Source organism: Microcebus murinus, chromosome 10 (assembly GCF_040939455.1).
Source record: "Microcebus murinus isolate Inina chromosome 10, M.murinus_Inina_mat1.0, whole genome shotgun sequence".
In the NCBI taxonomy this organism is placed as follows: Eukaryota; Metazoa; Chordata; class Mammalia; order Primates; family Cheirogaleidae; genus Microcebus; species Microcebus murinus.
The window spans coordinates 18527500-18551518 of record NC_134113.1 but is presented as its reverse complement, the minus strand read 5'-3'; the positions used below and the strand labels follow the sequence as shown (position 1 = coordinate 18551518).

At 41.9% G+C, this 24019-nt stretch overlaps 1 protein-coding gene across 1 annotated transcript in view; it reads right to left on the bottom strand.

Moving 5' to 3' along the window:
* Positions 1–24019, bottom strand: part of PAH (phenylalanine hydroxylase) — a 63013-nt gene that overhangs the window by 34610 nt on the left and 4384 nt on the right. Inside the window, exons 2-3 of the mRNA XM_012772682.2 lie at positions 21512–21619; positions 10184–10367 (exon numbers count right to left, since the gene is read on the bottom strand). Of these exons, the coding sequence (XP_012628136.1) occupies positions 10184–10367; positions 21512–21619 (292 nt within the window). The remainder of the gene's footprint in view (positions 1–10183; positions 10368–21511; positions 21620–24019) is intronic.

Here is a 24019-nt window from a genome sequence, read left to right as displayed (position 1 = left end):
ACCTGCCTCAGAGCCCCACCGTCTGCCCAGCACCCAGCCGGACGCCAGAGGGCAGCAGAACCGGTTTATTATATTTACAGCCCTGGGTGACTTTTTTTTTAATTTTCCCTTCTCCAAAGGAAAAAATACTAATTGGACCACAGGGCTTAGTTCAGACCTTTTGGTGGGAAATAAAAAACAAAAACAAAAAAAAATCAGACAACTTGAGAGAGTTGCAAAGACTCAAAAGATTCAAGTCTTGGCAAAGAGGAGGCAAAGACCAAAGCAGCCCAGCATGTCCAGACCTTTGAGCTCTGAGCTTGGGACCTTGTCATAGGGGCTGTGAGGGACACTGAGGCAGCATGGCATGGCTGTGGGGTGCTCACCTGAGTCCAAGGGCCTCTGGAGGCTCCGGAGCCCCTTCATCACCCAGAAAAGGCACAAACACAGCCAGGCTGGGGAAGTGGCAGAGCTTCCGAGCTCGTCACAGAGACTCTGGGTGGGGCCAGACGGCCTGGTTCCAGTCTCATCTTTGCTACATTGTAACTTCAGGACTTGGGGCAGGTTCTTTAACCTCTTTGTTCCCCAATTTCTTATCTGCAAAATAGCTATAATGATAGGACCTACTTCAGAGGTATGGTGTGAGGATTAAAATGAACTAATGCATGAAGAGCACTTTGAACAGTGTTTGGCACGTGGCAGGTGCTTTGTAAGTATTCGGCAGCACTGTTACTATCATTAGCCACTGTCGTCATTAGAGAAAGTCAAGTGACAGAGGGTGACAAGGCCTGGTACTCCGTCCTCCAGGCAGCAGCCTGGCCCCACGTTTGATCCATTCCCCACCTCCTCCCCAGGCCTCCCTTGAGGTTAAGGCCTTGGGTACAGCCTATGTGTCATCTGGGAAGGAAGAAGGACCCAGATCAGGCCTAACAGTTGCGAGAAGGAGCTCAGCGGCTGTCACGTTGGAGAGCAGGGACACGCTTGAGGAACTGAGACTCAGGACAGGCACGTTCTGCGTGCTGGGGACGGGGATGAAGTCCTGATGTGGCTCCCTGCGTCCTCTGGCCAGTCCCGGCTGTGCAGCCTTGTGACACAAGCAGTGTGAGGACACCAGGAGCAAAAGACAGGGAGGGTGTGTGCAAAGGGTGTGCTCATCCTGCACCTGAAGCCAGCAGGTCAAGTTCAAGTTCATCTCACCCACCCACACACTATAGAAATCTGGGCAGGTTACTGATTCCTGAGTCTCTGGCTCTGCATCTGTGAAATGGGTGCGGCACCAAGCCCTCGCCTGTCTCCTCGTTTGCGGTGGGAAGAAACTGACCCATGGCAGGTCCCTCTGTGACATCAGTGACTGCACTTGCACCCCAGAGATGATCATCTGGCTAAGAAAGTATGGTCCCACAGACTCCTGGTGCAGAGCCAGAGTTCGTGCATGTGTTCCCCACCTCCACGCCTTCCAACTTTCCTAGCCAAAGAGTTATAGCTCCCTCTTTTCCTCTAAAGTTCTTGAGATATGTTTTTGAGAGCTCACTATGCACCAGTTACTGTGCCAAACACTTTACTTGCCTCATTTTTTTTTAACTCTCAAAGCAACCCTAGGAGGCAGACAATATCATTTCAGTCCGCTGATGAGCAAACTCAGGCTCCAGTAGATGAAGCGACTTGTTCGCGATCACTGAGCTGGCTGAGCCGAAACTAGCGTTCTGTGGCCTGTGCTATCTCCACAATGCGACGCTGGCTCGGAATAAATGGAGGGTGCGGGCTCCTTTCCTCGAGATCCCCAATGTCTCTCCTCGAGAGGGAAAGGAGGTGACAAACTCAAGTGGGCTCTAAAGCTGTTTGAGGAAGACCACTTGGACAGCCCTGGGTCCTCCCCACCTTTCCATCCCCAGCACCCTGGATCAAGGGATAGAAACATTTTAACCTCAGCTCTCCTTCACACATCCTGACTCTTCTTCAGTGAGAGTCCCTTCCCCCAAACGGTCACTCTCACAATGCTGGGAATAGAGACTGACCCCAGCGACCCAGGCCTCCATTTTGAAAAGTTAAATCAGATTAGCTCATTAATGACCTTGCTAAATACCTCGGCCGGTGGGCTGGCCTCTGCGAGCCCCTCCACGGCCTCCTGGGCTGCTGGCCTCAGCAGTTAATGAATGACTTGGGCAGGCTGGTGTGACAGAGGCCCTCTGTGGCTCTGCCCGCGGGGGGCAGATCATTAATAAATATTGATTTGGCTCCAAAGGAAGCAGCCCGCTGGAGAGCTGGCCCCGGACACCCACATCGTGGTCCCATTAAGTCGGGGTCAACTGCTCAGCCAGGACTGCCAGGGGCAGCTGGCTCAGGGGGGCTCCTGAGCGAAAGGCCCCACAGGCCTGGCTGGAGCCTGCTTCCTGGCCAGTGGGTCGGAGCAGGCCCATTAAATTTACAGCAGTTCAAGGTACAGGCTGAGTCCAACCTCACCCCCTCCCTCCACCAGACGTTCACCAGCCCCGGGGGTTAGCCAGCAAGGCACCCAGGCTGGCCTCCAGCCTGTCTCACGGAGAGCAATAAATCCTCGTTTCTAGGGTCCAAAATAGAAGGGCATTTCACCCTGTCGTCCCAGGCTCCCAGATGTCTCCTCCAAGGCAATAGCCACCAGCCCTGCAGACAAGCAGACCCTGTGCTGATCCCAACAGCTCCCGCCAAGGGAGAAGGGATGGGTTGCTCACATCCCACAGGATGAAGACTTAAGGGCTTTATTTTTCTCTTTTAAGGAGCTTCTCCTTTCTTTCTGGAGCAGAACAGGCTTCGGGAAGGTCTTGGCAAGAATGGTGGAGACACAGGCTGGCTAAGGGTGCCAAGCTTTTACCCTCTGTCTCCTGGACAGAGCAGTGGTCAGGGAGCAGGCCTGGTGTGTTCAGTGAAAAGCATCTGTTCACACACTAAAATGAGAATCCTGGAACCAGATACATACAAGGGACTTCACGCGTGAAGTAAAGAGTGAAAATGTGTTGAATAAATACAGTGAGTGAATGGATGTAAGTGAAATGATGAACAAATACAATCATGACCTGCAGGTCATTTATTCCAGGTTATTTATTCCAACCACCCACCCAAGCTGGAACTACCCTTCTAATATCCTTTTTGAGATGTCACATATCTTACAAATACATCTAAAGGCAGCTTGCTCACCACATCCACAAATACTTCTGTCTCCTCAGCGTTCACGTTGTACTGAGATCTGGTTTCCTGCCGCTTACAGCTAGAGTTAGGGTCAACATACACTGGGTCAAACAGAACACATCTAAAGCCTCCTCCATATGCTGTTTACCTCACTCCAGGAACTCTTCCTTGCTCTCACTCCCCTATCACCCTAATCCACCACTGGGCTCGGGGCCCCTCCTAAGTCTACCCCCAAGTCAAGCCACCTTCCCTGTCACTGCCGTGGATCATGCCATATAGCTGTGGCTTATAGGACAAGTGAGCCTAGGTACCATGTCTGTCTTTTTCACTGCTGCATCCTATCAGTGGCTGACACCGAATGGGCACCCAGTCAGTATCAGTGGCCTGAATAAATGATCCACTTAATTAGGGGGTAAATGTGAACAAAAGAGAAGAAGGCGGCTCTGTGGTGTTTGAGATGTAGTAAGAGAAGAAGGAATAAAACCCCAATTGTCAAGATTTTAAAAAGTAAGGGCCACATCATTTATGAAATGCTAAGGAAAGAGAGAGTTCCTGGGGGGTAATGGTGACACATGCTCCAAAAATGTCAAAAGGGCTGTTGGTTGGGGGGATGGGTGTTGTCAGAATAGTAGGAAAGAAAGGAAGAAGAGAAGGAAAAGAGGAAGGAAGAGAGAAGGGAGGAAGGAAGGGAAGAAAAGAGGAAGAAGGAAGGGAGGGGGTCGATGCATGCAAAGCTGGCGTCTGTCCCTGTGCCAGTGCTGTGTCCAATATGGTACAGTCAGGTGGCTGATGTCAAACACAGGAAGTTATATCTGGAAATAAGGCCGCCCACAGGGCCCCTCACATAATCCCACACAGGAAGTTTTCTCCCTGGCTGCTAGGTAAGTCTATCCCCAATGATGGGGTGGCTGCCACCAACTCCTCATGTAAGATATTAGCCATGGAGCTGGTGTGACAAATGGCCTGCTCTTGGCTGGGGTTATAGCGCACAGAGGTCTCTCCTTACTGAGACCTAAGGATGTCTAAGATCAAGGGCCTACTCACCTCCAATCCCACTCGATCCTTCAAACACTCTAACACGCAGAGGATCTCACAAGATCCCCTCCATGAACCACAGGAAGTGGCAGGGTGGGTATTAGCTCCATTTCACAGATGAAGAAGAGGCGAATGAGGTCACCCAGCTGGTAGGGGGTGGGATGGAATTCAAACCTAGCTGTCCATGTACAAAATGCAGATCCAAATTCAGGCTCTTTACTCTACATTCATTGCTCTTTCTGAGTCTCTAGGATGCTCCCTCAATCCAGCATGAACGGCACATTGAAATTGAGTCACAAACATTTCATGTCCTCTTATTACCTCCTTCAATTGAGGGGACACACCTGTCACACAGAGAAAAGGGGTCTCAGCCTAATTCCTTCTAACTTTCACAGTCCTTTGGATTGACCCAAATGGCATGTCATGGTGGCCTTTCTTTACCAAAGATCAGGAGTTTTGGGATTCTGGGCTTGCTCAACCATAAAATTCATAGTGTATCTTTATGAAAGACTCAAGGATAAAGTTTACTGTTAACATTTTCCATGGATCCTGCATCCCAGGCACTTTATGCAACTTATATCATATAATCCACACAACCACACTGGCACCCAGATATCTTCATTTTAGTGACGAGAAGAGGGAGGCGTAACAAGGGCAGGCAGCTTGGCCAAACAGCCACAGCCTAGGGATTGAACTGGAACAGTGGAGACTACAAAATCCATACTGCCTTTCAAGTTTACCTCTCTGTCTTGTTTCCTAATATTGAAAACAATAATAATGTTATCTACTTGCCCTGGCAATCTGAGTTGGCTGTTGTAAAGCTTAAATGAGATAATCTAATGGGAAAGAAATTTGAAAACACTGGACTTGGCCTACTAATGCAGAAGTTTTCATAGAATGAGAGTCTACTTATAATTTTATGGTCTTCCTGAGCTTGAAGCTTTGTGACCTGGCAAACTGGGTGGGCTACAGAAATAACATTTGCTGGGGATTTTTCCATGCCAATGAAGAGAGCTGCCCCTAATAGACTGCAGGGAGCAAGCAGTATGCTACTGACACTAAGAGACTCTGCTTCCAGCTCCTGGGTGGGTGTCACCTCCTCCTGAATGGGCCTGTCCTCCCAGCTGGGGCCTGCTTGTCTCAATGTGGCCGTCTGCTGAGGCAAATGTCACTTCCTCAGCCACCAGGACTTAGGGCTACATCAAGGCACGTAGGAAGCATTCAGGTAAAGGTTGAAAAAGGCGATCGAGCCTGTGTGTTTTTACAAACAGGCAGATACCTGGTCTCCTACAGACCCAGGGCCACGGCATGTACAGCCATGAGAGATACACGTGGGGCAAAGTGAAATGCAGGTTTAGAGCTGAGAAGAGGGCAGTGGGCAGGTGGAGACAGAATGGCCAAGCAGAGGGAGGAGGGGAGGAAAGAAAGGCACAAGTGGTTGAAATGGGGGAAAACTCCAAGCATCTGGATTCCCCTGCAGCCCTAAGCAGCTTCTTTCTAAAGAGTCTTAACTCTTTGGGAACCATGGCCCCTTTGAAAATTCTTCTCTCTTAAAAAATACGCATTCACAGACACCTGAACCATTTTGCCCACAATCCCAGAGGCTTTTCAGAGTCCTGGAAGGAATCCTATCCTCCCGGCAACCCCAGTTGATCTGAGACATCAGCCTTACTCAGCACTGTTCTCCAGGGCAGCAGTATGGAAGCAGAAAAGAGGAAACTGGAGAGGGGAGGGAGGAACTATAAGAGGGAAGGAATAAGGGTAACACTGTTGCTTTTGTCTTCCACAATATCATAAGTGCCCGTGGGCTAGCTGGATCAGTCGCCTTTCTGCTTTCCACAAAAGCAGACTTTCACGGGCAGTGTGGATGCACTCTGCTTCCCTACCGGGACCCTTATAATCACGGCTTAAACAAAATCCAATAAATGTCCGTTTGCTCTTAGAAAATAACTCCAAACAGATAAATTTCTGAAAAGGTGATGCTCCTATACCTCTGTTTGCCCAAGACATTTGTTTGTCTGCTTCCTCCGCCTGCAATCTGTCTCCATGTAGGAGTTTTCTATCCCCCACTAGATGTAATGTTATGCAGAAGACTCAAAGGGAAAGGTAAAAGGATTAGTAGATTGATCGATGGAAGATATTAATGCTCTTTCATGTTGGGTTGAAGAAGGATTTGAGGTCATCAGGAGAGAGGGTGGCAGGAGAATAGACTCAAGTATTCAAAAGACTCTCTGGATTAAAATCCTATTAAACTCACATCAACTTCTCCAGGAGGCATTTGAGAAGGTTGGGGTTTCTTTAACATGTCACCATAATTAACCTTCCCTTAAGCTGTTTTGGGTGGGGAACTTTAGCAATTAAGAAACTGAAAAACTTTCATTTTCTATCACCCACATGGCTCTTTGAATGAGTGAAAAACTAGAGTGGAAAGTGGTTTAACTTAATTGATTTGAGGGGTTCAGATCTCCCACTTGGGCCTGCTGTCAGACTCACCCCTGAGATCTGAGTCCCTCAATAAAAAGGGTATTTTGTCCAGAGAAAGAATCAAAGGTTCCGATCTACTACGATGCTTTTCTTCCTCTGATCATCCTCCCACTGAGTCCTACAGAAAGAGCGATTTTGCAAAGGGCTGGCGGTTTTCCCTAAAAAGATCCATTTCTGGGCCCAGACTCCACTTCACAAAAACTACCAAAGAAACCCAAGGGCTGTCTCTCTCAGCAGGTGTAAAGTTGAGCCGCTTCAGCATCTGCTGCTCCGGTACATGTAAATTAAAGTCAGGTGGGGGCAGCCACTGTGGATGCGGTGACAAACTATCCGAAGAGATAAGGGTCATGAAACACACGTGGTTTTAAAGGATTGGTCTCAGGCATTTTTCCTGCAGCGGTAAAATATCATCCAAACTTCAGATACCAACACCCGCCATTTTGAGCAACAGGTGAGGAGCCCTGCCAGGGAACTGAACCTGTGCTACACCAGCCTCTGATAAGGCTGACAGTGATCGCATGATACCGCTGTGTGAAAACATCAGCTTTTTTGCTTTCACACTTCCTGGGTCGTTAGAATTAAACACAAGTGGAGACGAGACTGAATTCCATCAACCTTGTCTCCATCGCAGCGCTGGTCCTTCCACGGTGTTTATCTGGCGTCGCGATCCCCCTTGGCAGACTGTGAGCTCCTAAACAACAGGCAGGTGGCCCTCTCTCTCCAGCTCCGAGCACAGTGCCCGGCACAGAGGGCACTCAACAAGCCTGCAGCCCTGACCGCACAGAATCCACTCTATGCCTTAGGCAAGTCATGGCCTCTGTTTTTACAATGAAAAATTAAGGAATCTGTAGGGCTGCATGCCCTCTGAGGCCATCTTTCAGATCTCACAATCTCTGAAAAAGTAGCTGTGCACAGGCTGGCTTTTGGTGGCTCCTACGCTCATGCCAGTGTTTATAATAACAATTAAGCATTTAAACATGCTCTGCTCTGTCCTCAGTGTGATTTCATCAATCCTTCAAGGTGTACGCTCATGCTACTCCCGTTTGATACAGTGGGAGACTTCAAGGGTTAATAGTTCACCCAAGGTCACACCAAGCGTGGTATGCCCCGGGTCGGGGGTCTGGGCTCCTAACACTCCTGCTATATCTCTGCTCAGAACCTCCTTTCTGAGCCTCCCGTTCAGGCTGCCAGCGCTCCAGCTGGTCTACTCCATCTCCCTGGCTCCCCTGGGGGCTGCCTGCCTGCCTGTCAGTTGCTTTGATTTCCTCCCCGAGGGCCCCAGCTGGCCCAGCCTCCACCTGCTCTGACCAGAGGCAGAGTAGCCCCAGGATCAGGCTGCCCCTTTGTCCGGAGGCCTGCAGCTCCTGTCGGGAGCAGGTGGCCGGAAAAGCAGGAGAGGGCAGCCATCAGGGAAGCAGCTTGGGAGGCTGGAGGGGGGAAAAGGCAGATAGGGCTGATCCGGGGAGGAATTCCAAGTGCCTGCCCCCCGAGACCTGAGCCCATCTGCGTGGCTGTCTAGTCTCTGCAAAGCCAGAACCTTGGGCTGGGCTTCCTTGCCTCAGTTATATCTACAGGAGGCAGAAAAGAAGGGCTCTCTTAGGAAGGCCTTGGAGCTACCTTTTAGAAAATGTGTCTGTGCCCTGTTTATGAGATGGATCTTGTCTCATTTTAAAGTATTTCTGCCTATTAAAATGCTAATTTAAGCTACAGTGCTTGACATCTTTTTGACCTAAAGTTTTCAGTATTTTGCAAAGAAACTTGATTTTACAGTAGGAAAAAAACTGATTATTTTTTTTAAAAAAAGGTCATCTCAGCAATCACACTCTTAGCTATTTACCCACATGAGTTGGAAACCTATGTCCACACAAAAACCTGCACAAAAATGTTGATAACAGCTTTATTCAGAATCACCAAAAACTGGAAAACAACCGAGATGTCCTTCAATAAATGAATGGATTAAAAGAAAAAAAAAACAACTGTGGCATATCCATACAATGGAAGATTACTCAGCAATAAAAAAAAATGAACTATTAAGTCACAAAAAGACATGGAGGAAACTTAAGTGTGTATTGCTAAGTGAAAGATGCTGTTCTACAAAGGCTACTGCAGGACTCCAGCTAGATACCATTCTGGAAAAGGCAAAATGATAGAGACTATAATAAGATGCGTGGTTGCTGGAGGGAGGGTGTACAGAAGGAGGAATGGACAGCAGGAGCACAGGGCATTTTTAAGGCAGTGAAACAATTCTGTATGACAAATGACATCATGCATTTGTCAAAACCAGTAGAATTGTAAACACAAAGAGTGACCCCAAATGTAAACTATGGACTTTAGTTAATCATAGTACAGCAATATTTGCTCATCAGTTATAAAAGAGTGCACCCATACTACTGGGATGGGGGCAGGATGGGAGAGAAAGACGACATATGGAAACTCTTTATACTCCTGGTACAAATTTTCTGTAAACCTATACTGCTCTAAAAAATAAAGTCTATGAAAATGGTTCATCGGAATATGAATTTGAACCCTAAAAAGTGATCACCTTGTGCCTCTGTATTCTTTTTAGGCTAATCATAATCATGACAAACACCACATGCCATCATGTATCTAGACGTATACTATGCCAGGTATGGTTCTAATTGCATCCTTGCAAAAGCCCCATAAAAATTAAAGTCAGAGCAGTTAAAAGGACTTGTCAGGTGTCTCAAAGCAACAAGTGGAAGAGGCAGGACTTGAATGAAATCGATTCAATCCTAAGTCCATATTTATGATACCTACACTCTATTGCTCTCCTCCCCTCCAAAGGACAGTGGGCAGCATTTCAGTAAGCAGATAATGGGACCAAGCAAGTCTTGGCAATTTCTGTATTTAGTCATTCACTCACAAATATTTGCTAAGCACCTGTGTACCAAGCATTATGCTAAACTCTGAGGATATAAATATAGGAAAGAAAGCCTTTCTGCCCACAGATAAGGAGATGGACAATGACAATGAAAGTTCTAGGGACAAGGAGACTCACAGTCCCAGCTCCGAGAGTGGCATGTCACGAGAAGAATTTAGGGAGAGCCCTCTGGTTGGAACAGAGATAACTAGGCATCTTATCTTGAATGTGCATTTCTTTTTTTTTAAATATATAAAATAGAAAAATTTATTATTATCATAAAATTTCCTCTTTTAAATCAGTAGACTTTGATTGAATGTGCATTTCTATAGAAAGCACCCCAGACACGCTAATCATCTCACCTCTGGAGATAGAAGATCAAGAGCATGATAACCCAGGAATGAAAAATATATATAAATTGCAGCAACAGAAAGAAAACTGCTAATATAAGCAATTACTATCTTGAGGAAGGGGAAAAAGACCTAACATTCATTCTATATCTACAATACAATATGCTAGGCACTTGTCTAGGTCCGCAACCTACATCCACTCATCAGTCTTACAGGGTAGATATTACTTTTGCTGTTATTTTATAAAGACAGTGTAGAGTCACAAACATCACAAAATTCATCTAATTATTACCTGTGTCTTTCTTCTTATCCCGGGAAAGCTCGTGGACAGTGGCGCCAATGTCGTGCCTCAAGATCTTGGTGATGTTAGCCAGGGCAGGCCCGCTACGTTTATCCAGATAGGTGAAAAACTCATACTCATCTTTCTTTAAACGAGAAGGTCTAGATTCGATGTGGGTCAGGTTTATATCGTTCTCCTAGAAGAGAGAATGAGGAGTGTGAGGGGACAATCCTCGGGACTAACAGTGACCTACGATGCAAAACTAAAACAAAAAACTCAGCACAATGAAGATGTAGAGTTGAGGAATAGGATTTTTTTCTTTTAATATGAATAGAAGAAAAGTCCTTAAATAAGCAAAAGTTGTTTACTTTTTCTTCTTTAAAACCAAGTACCAAAGGCAAGAGTGGAGACAGATTTCAAATGTCACAGAATTTAGTTACATGGAAATCTGCTAAAGGCTTGGAATTGCCCTCATAAGATTTTGGTTTAGTTCAAATACTTAGGACAGTGGTTGCCAAAAATATTTATATAGAAAACTCCTCTTTCCCAAATGACATTCTGTAGAATCTCAATAAGTAAATAATACAGAAATAACAGTGTTCTGCCTGAATAAAGTCTACAGGGGTCAGGCTTATTGAGTTTACATCTAAGTTCTAAATTATATTGGCTATGAGTCCTTAGATAATGAACTTTCATGTCTCCATTTCTCATCTTCCCAATCTGTCATTTGCTGGTCTTAATGATAACTGCTTCATAAATTCACTGGGAACATTCGATGAGATGATACATACCTCCTGGCACATGGCAGATGCTCAGTAAAAATTATCTATTTATTAATTGCCACTAATATATTTATATAATTACCTTCCATTCAAACTATTCAACAAATATATATATATTTGTAGCTCCTACCAGTGGCCACTCACCCTTCTAGCTCCTTGGGATACATTGGTGAACAAAACAGAAAAAGATGCTTTCCTTTATAAAGCTTACATTCAAGTTTAGGGGATACAAATAACAAACATAAAAGATAACTAAGGAAAAAAAAACACAAAGCAGAGCAGGATGCAAGGGATGGACAGCCCTGAGGAGGCGTGAAGACAGATTGCAGTATTAAATATGGTGGACACATGGGGCCTCATTGAGAAGCCAAGATTTACATGCAGTCCTGAAGGAGCTGAGGGAGGTGAAGGTCCTAAGGTGGCAGCATGCCTGGTCTGTTGAAGGGACAGCCATGAGGCCAGGCTGGCCAGAGCAGAGGAAGTGAAGGAGGAAATAGCAGGAGATTGTATCAGAATAATGACAGGGCTGGTGGCCAGTCATGGAGATCACTGCCAGTTGTTTTAAGGAATGTGGTTTTGATTCGGAAAGAAATAGGGATCTTTGCAAGGTTTCAAGCAGAGGAATAATAGGATCTCATGGACTTAAAATGATCAGTCTGTCTTCTATGTTGAGAATAAACTTTGGGGGAGAAGACAGACCTATCAAAACCTGTCAAGAGGCCATTGCTAAAACCCAGGTGAGGTGTGATTGATGGTGGCTGTGCCTAGGGTGGTAGGGTGGAGGTGTCGAGAAGAGGTTATCTTCTGGATATCCTGTACAATTTTTTCAAAAGGATCAAAATTATCCAGGGGAATGAGAAGAGTTGGTGGGTCAGAAAATGGAAAAAGGTCTATCATATTCCAAAGTATTAATATTATACCACTCTCAGGTTTGACTATGACTTTGATTTATAATGTGGCCGAATAAAGAAGCTCTCAGAAATCTAAGAGGAAGAACAGGGCATCTCACATCTCCCTGGAGAGTCTCTTCTTTAAATCAAATTTTGTGGGCTAAGCTAGGTACTAATATAATGCAAAGATGAATAAGATATTCCTATTTAGACATTAGCCACTCCTACCTCCTTCACACCATTTTTAATGGTTGTCTGATGGCCTATTGTATAGACATGGTCATAAATTCTTTAACCAATACTCTAGCAATGAGCATGTGAGTTGCTTCTTGTTTTTTGTCACTACACTAGAAATGATGGAGAACATTATAAATACATTTTTGCCTGCTTGCCTAACTGATTTCTCAGCATAAATGTCTAGGGGCCAAATTGTTGAATCAAAAAGTATTTACCCTTTAAAGATTGTTTATATATTGTTCCATTGTCCTCCAGAAAGCCTGTACTCATCTATTCTACTTTTCCATAAGAGAATAGGTATACTTCTCACCTATACCAACTTTTAAGATTTTCAATATTCTTGATCTGATAGCTCATAACTCATTGCTCAATTTTTTATTTAATTACTGATGAGTCTAAATATTTTTCCTAGGTTAAATGGCCATTTGTATTTCTCCTTTTATGAATTACCAATTGATGCCATTTTCCTACTATAGAGCATTTTATTTTATTTGAGATAGAGTTGCCTGGGCTAGAGTGCCGTGGTGTCAACCTAGCTCACAGCAACCTCAAGCTCCTGGGCTCAAGCGATCCTTCTGCCTCAGCCTCCCAAGTAGCTGGAACTACAGGCATATGCCACCATGCCTGGATAATTTTTTCTATATATTTTTAGTTGACCAACTAATTTCTTTCTATTTATAGTAGAGACGGGGGATAGGGGGTCTTGCTCTCGCTCTTGCTCAGGCTGGTTTTGAACTCCTGACCTTGAGCAATCTGCCCACCTTGGGCTCCCAGAGTGCTAGGATTACAGGTGTGAGCCACCATGCCTGGCCTCTATAGAGTATTTTTAATGATTAGTAATAATAGTGTATATATTGATATGAATTCTATTATATATAATTTTTTCAAATTTTAACATTTATCCTTGAATATTCCTAAATACCTCCATGTAAAAACAATTTTTTAAATGCTCCCCAAAAATGATGGAAAATAACAAATGTAAACAGTCTTATAGTTTTTAACAAAGGTAGCTTCAATATGTTCTCAGAAAAAGACAATAACTTCTTCGTCATCACTGCCTGAGTATCAAGATTTTCCTGATATATCTCAAGTGTTGCCTAATTTTAGAATTAAGTAAGTTCCCTGGGGTTTTCTGGTTTATTATGGTATCTACTGAGTGCTAGTTGCAAAATCACCAGACAGGAAGACGAAACACAAGGTAGGTTAAGCAATGTGTCCAAATTCACCCCCTAAAAAAAATAAAATGAGGCTGCATGACTCAAAAGCCTTATTCACGTCTGGATTATCCCTTTCAAAGAAAGGGAAGGGTTGCAGAGGACTGTGTCACATTTCTCATTATGAGATACCTCTATTTTCTTGCAAAACCTGAACTCTTTAAAATGGTTCAGAAGCAGAAATGCACTAAAAAATGAATGTTGGTCAGCAGCAGAACTTGGCAGAGTCTAGGAAAGGACACTGAACACCCAACACAAAGAAGTCAACTTGCAGTCATCAGTCCGTGTTTCTCTGCTGTAAGCACGCACAACCTGTCAAAACACCCCACCCCCACATTCATGCAAACAGCTGGGAAGCTTGCTTTTATTAAATGTCATAAAAACGCAAAAATATGATTACTTACAACAGCTACTCAACTTCAATGTCTTTAGATACTGATATTTTAGCTCTTACAGCTTTTATCACCAAAAAAAAAAAAAAAGTTATTTGCTTAGGTTAGCCCTCAAATGTAAATGCTTGACAAATCAACTGCTACTTATTCAAAAAGTCTGTCATTTCATTGGTAATGCTGCTCATTATCGAGAAACCAAGGAGTGTTGTCTACATTTTATTAAAGAAAACAGTAGGGATTACCCCAATATTTAAATGGACAAAGTATCCTGAAAATATAGTAATTTGAATAACTCTAAAATTTCAGAAAATGAAATTCACCAATCTTGTAGCTGAAGAGGTGTATCTACTGCCTTGATTGTTAATGGTGTAAGATTGAAGAGAACATGTATAATTACAGTAATATTTTTTCATATGAACATATCACTTTATAGTATAGAATTTTTTTTCTGTGATCATATCCACAATGCTTTGAGGAGGTTATGGAAGACATCAAAACTAAAATCAAAGATGTAGGTGCCTTGCTGTAAGTAGCAGGGAAGGGGGATATGTTTTTCTAATCTCAGAGTCAATGGTTTCCTAATCACACTGCCTTTCCTACCATGGATACAGTGAGCACTCCACAAATGTCAATTTATTATGATTATTACTATTAAGCCAAACACAAAAAATTAAAACCACAGAGTATAGTAAATATAATAACAAGTAACCTCAAACAGATGCTCTTCCTGTTGGTTCTGCTCTGTGCTCCCTGAGGGCACATGATGCAGCCATTATTTATGGCTCTAGCTGCAGAGCGCACACCCCTGGCAGCTGTGGCCAGGTAAACCAACTCCTCGAGGGCCCCAGCTGGAGAGAATATGGGGAGGAGGGAAGGCCAGAGAGATAGCAGTAACTCTGAAACTTCCTCTGGCAAACAGAGGTTATTTCCTAAACAAAGCAAAGTGCAATGTCACCCTTCTTGGCTCAGGAAGAAAGAGAACGGGTAGGTTTCACCTGCTATTTACCTAAGTTGAAACTTCAAAAGAAGAGATAACCAATCCCTGCTTTGTGTAGAGCAGAGAACACAGCAAAACCAAGAATGGACACACTTCTGGCACACTTATTTGTGGAAGAGTTCGGGAAGGTGGGAGGGGGGGAGGGGAAGGAGGGGGTTATGCATGGGGAGCAAGAAGTGTTGGAAGGCTGACCATAGGAGAGCAGGGCTCACCCCCACCTCCTTCCCCTCCACTTGAAGCAGCCACTTCCACAGAGAAGATTTTCAGTTTGGGAATCACCAACTGCAAAACAATTTATGCCCCATGACTCAGTTTTTCTAATACTGGAGATCTAACGTATGGAAAAAAAAAAACACAAAGTTTTTTACTAAAATTTCTGAGCAAACTAAACCCTCACAATGGGGGAATGATTAAGTGGATTGTAGTATAATCATTCAGTAGAAGATTATGCAATCATTAGAAAGCAAGTAAGAACAACAACATGCATAAAATGAAGTGTCAGTAATCACTTCAAGATATGTTCACTCACACCGGTGGTCTCTAGATAGTGGGTTTAAGGGTGGTTTTGTTTCCTTCTTTGTATTTTTATTTTTATCATAGTTCAACTTTTCTAAAAACAACAAATATCACTTTTATAATGAAAAAATAAATTTATATGTTAAATGGATATAAAGATAATCACTTGGGAAAATATTTACAGTAGATATAGATATGTAATCATTAAAACATGTTTAAAAAATTATGCCCAGGCTAAAAAAGTAAAAAGACTATAATAAATTGCATCAAAATGGGTTATGATAAGATTATGTGTAACATCTATTTTTTTGGCCAAAAGTCTTATAAGAAGTGAAATTTCCGGTTAATTATATACTGAACATCCAACTGAATTGTTTAAACTATTTCTTTCCCATATGAATCAATTTGTTAATAATTAACCTTCTAGTTTAGCATGCAATTTCCTTTTTGGGATTTGTCTAGCTTACCAGTATGGATCCTTAGAAACCAATAATTTTGATTGCTAAGGGAGGCTTTAGAAATTAATCTCCACGCCTGAATAGGATCATAGTTTTAGTAAATGAATTTATATTTTTCAACCAGAGGTCAATGCAGGTTTATAAATTGATGCATACGTACTCACTACATCTTTTGTGGGGGATAAAGAAAGAACTCTTGATACTACTCTAAGGTAACATCTAGGAAAAGGCAAGAAAGGTTTAGAGCTAAATTTTTCAAAAATAATTTCAAGATTCATCCAGTAGTTGATTTATGCATAAAAGATAGCAGCAGAAAACCTTGATTAATCAGTGTGACAAAGATATCATAAATCCAAGTAAAATGAAAAAGACTGAGAGAAAATATTTGTCACACATATAATAGTATTCAGATTATATAAAATGTCAAGAAATCAGTAAGGAAAAGACAAAATTGCATTAGAAAAAAATGGCAGTGTGTGGACAATTCACAATTTACAAAAAGGAAAAAATTGGAATGTCACGAAAGATGAAGACATCCTCATCTTACTATTAATCAAGGAAATGAAAATTAACTCAATAAATTACCATGTTTCACCCATTATATTGTCCAGGATTAAAAAGCAATAATAAGCGAAACTTCTTATAGAGAAATAAGTATTCCCATCTTCAACTACTGGGAGTATAAATTATTACAGAACATCTGGACAGCAACTTAATAGTTTCCATTAAAATTAAAAATGCCCATACTCTAGGACCAGCAATTCCACTTCTAGATATCTGACCTAGAGAAATATTTGCATGTTATATAATAAAACAAATTGAACAAAATAAATACTACAGAATTATCTGTGACTGAAGAAAACAGAAACACCATGGATACCAAAAATAGGGGGATGGATAACTAAAATGTGGTATGCACATAGTAAGAATTGCATTTCAGAAGTTAAAAGCTACAAACTTGATCTATATGAATCATCAACATGTATATATTTCAAAGAGGTTGCATTTATAAAATATACAGTAATTCTTACTGAACAGTTAATAAGTAACCATTGTGAGGGTTTTACATGCATTAAGTCATTTAATCTTCAGAACTACCCTATGAAGCAGTCACTAGTATTATTCCAATTTTATGGATGAGGCACAGAGGAGTCAAGCAACTCTCTACAACTCACAGCCCTGTCTGTCCCAAGTCTACCCTCTTGACTACCTCACTGTGCTGACTCAAAGAGGATGCAGAGCAATGTGCACAGCATGACAACTGTCAACATCAACATAATTTTTCAAAGGATTGGAAAGAAATACACTAAGCTCAAAATAATGTGGCCTTGGCCAGGACATTTTTAGGACGATCAGGATTGAGAGGAGATTAGAAAGGACTATATAGCTTTACCTTTAATGTATGATTTTTTTTTTCTTAAAGAACTGTTTGTTAATCTGTAACTTTTGAAAACTTAATCACACATGAAAAGGCTGAAAGTGAATATGTCAAAATGTTAACAGTGGCTGATAATGAATAGTGGGAATATTAGTAGTTAATTTTCTTGTACTTTGATGTACTTTTCAATTTGCAAGAAAGAAAGAATAATACCCAGAGACAGACACTCCTTCCCCCAAGAGTAGGACACTGGGACCAGGATACTTGCATAAAAAAAAAAAAATTTTCCAGAAGTGATTCAGATGTGCAGGGAATGCTGCATTTGGCAGAGGTGTTGGGTATAACAGGGAGATCATAGGCTTTGGAACTCTGACAGCCAGGGTCCAAGTCTGTTGCTATAGTATATTAGCTGTGTGATTTTGAGCAGGTTACTCAGCCTCTCAGAACCTCAGTTCTCAGAACTGAGAACCACCAGTTCTCAGAACCACCATCCATAAAGTGAGAGTACTGTCTTCTCCACTGAGTTCAATGAGGATCAAATCAAGAACCATATGTGCCTGGCTTATCACATAATGTGGTTCTGCAAATACTAGAATTTGATTTTTTCCCTTTGAATGATGATAACTTAACTCTGCAATTTGCTAGGTTGTTAATAAGGTGAGAAATTATGCTGGCTTATATGATTTTTAGAACAACTTCTGTAATACGTTTGGGGAAAAAACCCAAAACACACTAACAACTCTTCACCAATCACCCAGTGACTTCTGTTTTCTCCTCTGTAAAATAGGTTTAATAACATCACTTACTGATCTGTGCAGTTGAGATTTTGGATAATGCTTCAAAGAGTTCACCCAGGGTATGTGTTTGTATATACAGAGAGAGAGAGAGAATTCTTGAGTGTATTCCAGCCAGTTCTGATAATTTAGTTACTTATGGTTTATTTATTAGGTTGAAAACATCCTGTTCATTTACTATTATTTAATCTATTAACTTTGACTTAGTTCTAAGGGGCAAACTCTCAAGGAAAGAAAACACTGACTTGTTGTCTAATACAAAGGCTAAAAGTTACACAGCACATTTTACAGATATATTCTTTCTCAGGAACAGTTCGTCACTTAGAAAGTGCTCTGTCTTCTCTGCACACATTGCTTGCTCTCACCCAGACATACACTTCTGCCACTTTGGATAGATAGATTTATTTTTAATAGACTTTATTTTAGAATAATTTTAGATTTATGGAACAATTGGCGTGACAGTACAAGAGTTCACACAAGCCCCAGACCCAGTTTCCCCCATTATGAACATCTTACGTGAGAGTGGAACATGAGTTACAATTAGTGAACCAATACTGATGCATTCTTATAAACTAAAGGGCATGCTTTATTCAAATTTGTTTAATTTGCATCTAATGTCCTTTGTCTGTTCTAGGATCCCATTCAAGATATCACATTACATTCAGTCTCATGTCACAGCCTTCCTCTTGGCGGTGACAAGACATTCCTTATTTTTGATGACCTTGAGAGCTTTAAGCCAGACTGGTCAGGCATTTTGTATAATGTCCCTTGATTAGGATTCGTCTGATTTTTTTTTCTCCTAGTTAGGCTGCGGTTATGGGTTTGGGGGAGGAAGACCACAGAGGTAAAGTGTCATTTTCACTACATCATATCAAGGATACATCCTATCAACACGACTTATCATGTATCACTGATGACATTGATTTTTCTTTCTTTACTATTAAAAAAAATGTTTGTTTTACCATTGTATTTGGCTCCTTTCTTGAGGATGCTGACCTTGGTCACCTGGCTGGGGTGTGTTTGTCATATTTCTCCAGTATAAAGTTACTCTTCCCCTCCCCTTTCATATCATACTCTTTGGAAGGGAGTCACTATGCAAAGCCCACACTTAAAGAGTTATGTTCTTCCTCTTTGAGGATGGAGTATCTACTGGAATTATTTGAAATTCTTCAACATGAGAGATCTGTCTTTTCTCCATTTATTCATGGGTTCAATCACTCAATTTAATTTTCTTAAAGAACACAGGGTAAAAATGAACAGGCTAAAATATATTCCTTCTTAAAATCCAGGGCAGACGAGTAAAAATATTCTAATGTCCTTTTCTCCTATTTAACTTCAATTTCATTCTTAATTGAACACTTAATATATATAAAACTCTGAGTCCGTTGAGGATTATAAAGAAGACTGAGACAAGGTTCTCTTCCTGAAGAAACTATCCCCAGGGCCAGACAGAAATGTACACACTGAACAAGGCAAATCTGTGCTGCAGTTAAAAGTATAAAGATTTTTGGGAACACTGAGAAGATGGCGTTAATAATGCATTCGAGGAAGGCCAACTTCCTGGGTGTGCGACCAGTGCCATCCCATGAGGATCACACTTGGGGTTGAATGCTTTTTGTGGCCCTCTTGAAATTCTTAATAATGTGTTTTTGAATATGTGTTTGGTAAGCAAAGTCCAATGGGTCAATGAAGCATGTGCTGCTGGCTGCTTGGAGCCTCAGCTCACGTGCAATCCCACCTCTGTCCTCTACCCCCTGCCCCTGGCAGGGGTTCTAGGGGACTTTCTCCCAGCTTCCTGCACTCAAGGCCTGCCAAGCCTCCCCTTCCCTGGCCTCCCCTCACCACTGCTGCTGCCCTCTGCCCAGAGTTGTGGCCAGGTGACTTGAGGGGAGGGGAAGCCCCTATTCTGCTGCCACCCTCCCCCACTGGGGATTTGGTAGGTGATTTTGTGGGTGACTTGGCCATGGGACAGCCTGTCTTCTACCCTCCATCCAGAAGTTGCCATCTCTTGGGGAGGGGCTTACTTGTCACTGTGGGTTGGTACAGCAGGCCCATGGAAATGGGAGATGGGTTTCTCCGCCCTTGATGGACACATCGCTGTCAGTCCAGTGCTGCCTGAAGGGGGAATCCAACAACTGGTGGGCCACAGTGCCCAGGGGAAGGGAAAACAAAAATAGCAAACCAAAAACACCACTACAGGACAAGAGAGTGACTACAAAAGAAAAGACAAAGTTATATGTTTTAGTACTTCTAACAGCACTTATCTCCTATTATTTGAAGAAGAGACCCTGCATTTTCATTTTGCACTGGGCCCTGCAAACTATGAAGCCAGTCCAGATCCCTGCAGTACTAAATAGCAGTTAGCAGTCTGGGGTCAGAATGCCTGAGGTCAGATAATATCTCCAGTATTTACTAGCTATGTGACCTTGGGCAAGTTTATTTAACTTATCTAAGCTTCCATTTCTTTCTCTGAAAAATAGGAATAGAAATAGCCCCTACCTCATGCTATTTTCATAAGATTTGGTGAGCCTGTTTCTGCTAAGTGTGGTCACTGAGAGACCATCCCACGTGCCCCCCACCTCCCACCCCTGCTCCCCATCTACTCAAGAGTGTTTGCTTTCCTTGCTAGATCCTAAAAAAAAGGAAGTTTCTCTTCCTTCTGACTCTATGTATTCCCCATCTTTGCTCCCCTCCCATAGTCCTGAGAACATCATAGGTTTATACAAGATCTCTCATTATATCCAGCCATATCCAAAAAGGATTTGTTGAATTCGTAACCAAATACATTGAGTGCTGTGTGCAACACTGACCACCATGCTACCCCTGGCCTCCAATCAGCTAGAGATATCACTGAAAAGTGAGTAAAAAGCAATGCATCCTCAGGTAGGAAAAATCTCAGGTAGAACATTAGAAAAGTACTTGGGAGGAATCTGGATGAGGAAACCTATTTGGAGTTATATGAAGTTCGAATGCCTGGCTAAAGCCAAAATCAGCATTTCCTAAACTCTGTTTCAAAGTATTAATAAAATGTTCTTAAAATTAAAAGGATCCACAGTCAAATAAGCTTGGAAAATGATACATAATTTATTTTTTGGAATGACCTAGTATATATTACAGTTTTATAGACTCTAAAAGTCCTACAATAAAGAAATCTGATAAAATGATATGGCCCCAAGTTTCCTAAATGTATTTACCATGGAACCACTTTAATCATAAGACATGTACCAATGTCTTAAAGAACATTAGCTATTTTCTAGAACATAGTCTGAGGTTAAGCTGCTTGAAGAAAGGGATGGTGTCTTATTGGTTATCTTATGCCTAGACATAGAAGACAATACTAATTTAGTGAATGAAAGAATTAATGGCTCTTTCATTTCCATTTTGTCTCATCTTTATGATAGTTTGCAACATGTATTCAGGCATTTCACAAAATTTCATCACAAAACCCCTGTTGAAACAGATAAGGCATGCATTTTCAGCACCATATTACAAACAGAGAAACTGAAGCTCAGAGAGATTGACTGATTTAACTATGGTCACACAGTGGGTTAATGTAAGAGCCTGAGTTGAAAATCAAGTCTTTCAGTTTCAGATCCTGTGTTCTTTTCATTGCATATAACTAGAAAATAACATGCACATGTGCTATGCCATTGTCCAAGACAAACACGAATAAAGCATTTACCTCAAATAAGCGCAAGACTTTAGCCAGTGCACCAACTTCTTCTTTGAGTGAGAAGATCAGTGACACAGCACCATTTTGATTGGAGTTGTCTTCAATATAGCTTGTTTCCTACAGGATAAGATGCATTTGGTTAAAACGTTTTCCACAGTTTAGCAATCCATTCCCATTAAACCTCCAAGAATGAGGCAAGCATGAATTCTTTCTTCTAGTTAAGCCTTGGAAATATAATGAACCACATATACTCTATGCAGAAGTATATAGCATGGTGGAAAATAAGCAAGTCAAGGGCAAGAAAGTGATCAATGATGCTACTGGGTCAGTTTTCAACTCAAGGTAGCTTTGGTTATTCACTGATGTCACCAGTCGACCCTATACATTTAATACCTTTTAATGTATACCAAGTGCCAGGCACTATTCAGGCTCTGAGAAATACAAAGATGAATGAGACAATACCCTATCATTTAGGAGCTCACAGTCTGACTTAATAGACATATACACAACAAATCCAAAGGTGATATGATGACACTTAAAATGTCCCAGGAAAACTTTTGAGAAACACAGTGTGGAAAGTACCACACATACACATGCTCAGGCTTTGAAGTCCAAAGAACTGGGTTGGAATTCTCTCTTTGTTATTTCCCAGCTAAAGCACTTTGGGCAAATCACTATGCCTTCTTAGTTTATTCATCTGTAAAATCATTATAATAATAAGCCCTATCAAAATACAGTATTCAGATGATGAAAGAAAGAAAAAGATAAGTTTAAATATTTAACAGACTATTAAATAGAATATTAAGGAAATATATAAAAGTGATGGAGATATTATAGGTACACAAGAATGACCTCTTGGCCTTTGGCAAAGATCTCAGGAAGCATTAACTTATTCCTATATGCTGGACTCTACAATATCCAATTGTGTAAAAAAGTCACAAAATACATACAAGTACACAGATATCCTCTCAGAAGATGGATGTCTTAAACTAAATAGCAAAGAATGTCCAGGATCTAACACTTACTACATGCATGTGGCAACAAACTAAGGTGGGATTAAGATTGACCTTCCAGGGTTTGCCAAAACATTTGCCTAAGTTTTAAAGTAATATATAAAATTCTATATGTGTCCAACAACAACAGCATGTACCTAAAATTGGAAAGGAAAAAAAATGTGCAGAACAATTACTCTCTTGTAAGCATATTAATGAACTTAATGGGATGGATGTTGCATCATCTCAATGAGAGAAGGCTGTGTTGGGCAGATTTTTAACAGTGACTCAGAATAATAAGTCCTGCATGAATACTGATGATCATAGGACAAAATTCTTTCCATTCAGAAAATTCAGAGTTTTCCCAGAACCTCACATGAATATAGGGGTGTGGTGAAAAAACCAAATTTATCAGCAAGCATGATTATACAGAGCTCTAGGTGAATTGGAAGACTGAACCATAAAATATCCCTATTTGGATCATGATGTTACCTTTCCAGAAAATTTTGTTAATGGACCATTTATTAAGAGACCATAATGTCCCAGGTATTATAATAAGCAGTTGATTTGGATATCTCATTTGATTTTTGTAACAGTCTAGAGGTAGACTTTATTATGCACCCTTTTATTGATGACAAAATCAAGCCTTAGAGAGGTTAATAACTTTCCCATGACTATGTAATCAGCAGCGCAGCTAGGATCTGAACCCAGGCCATTTAAGCCCTGCATATGTCCGTGAATTACAACCTCTTGCAGAATCTCCCCCCTCCCTCTTTTAAACCCTCCCAAAGAGGTGCAGTTGAGTCTCTGACTTCAGTCTCTTTCTTCCTACCAGAGAACACTAAGCTCCTCATCTTTTATGGTTTCCTTGAAATGACAAAGGATTTCCTTGTTTGTATTATAGTTTACTTGGCAAGACTCTTTTCTCCTATGGGCCTCCAAGAAAAGTAATATATTCCTGACACAGATGCCACCTTTGACTAGGGCAATTCAGACTTCAATGCACCCATGCTTGAAACTCAGTCCCTACCCCACTCCTCTGGGTATCCAGCCAATCACCAAGTCCAATCTGACCCTCTCCAGAGAGGACTGTTGGTGTCAGGTCTGCCGTCACTTGAATCCAGCTCTTAGTTATGTGCATTGATCCAGCCCTAACAGAATTTTGTTCATGGCCTCCTTCTACTCAGCATTCTTTCAAGGCTCCCTCCCCATGGCCATCAGGTTAAAATGCCTCTCGCTGATGTTCAACAGTCCACCTCTAATGGGCCACCCACAAGAACCTCCCCTCCAGCCAAGCTGGTTCTTTCCTTGCCATTTTTTTTTTTTCTTTTGAGACAGACTCTTACTTTGTTGCCCAGGCTGGAGTGAATGCCATGGTATCAGCCTAGTTCACAGCAACCTCAAACTCCCGGACTCAAGCGATCCTCCTGCCTCAGCCTCCTCCACCCCCCAAGTAGCTGGGGCTACAGACATGATCCATCATGCCTGGCTAATTTTTTTTTTTTTTTTTTTGGTTTCTATTTTT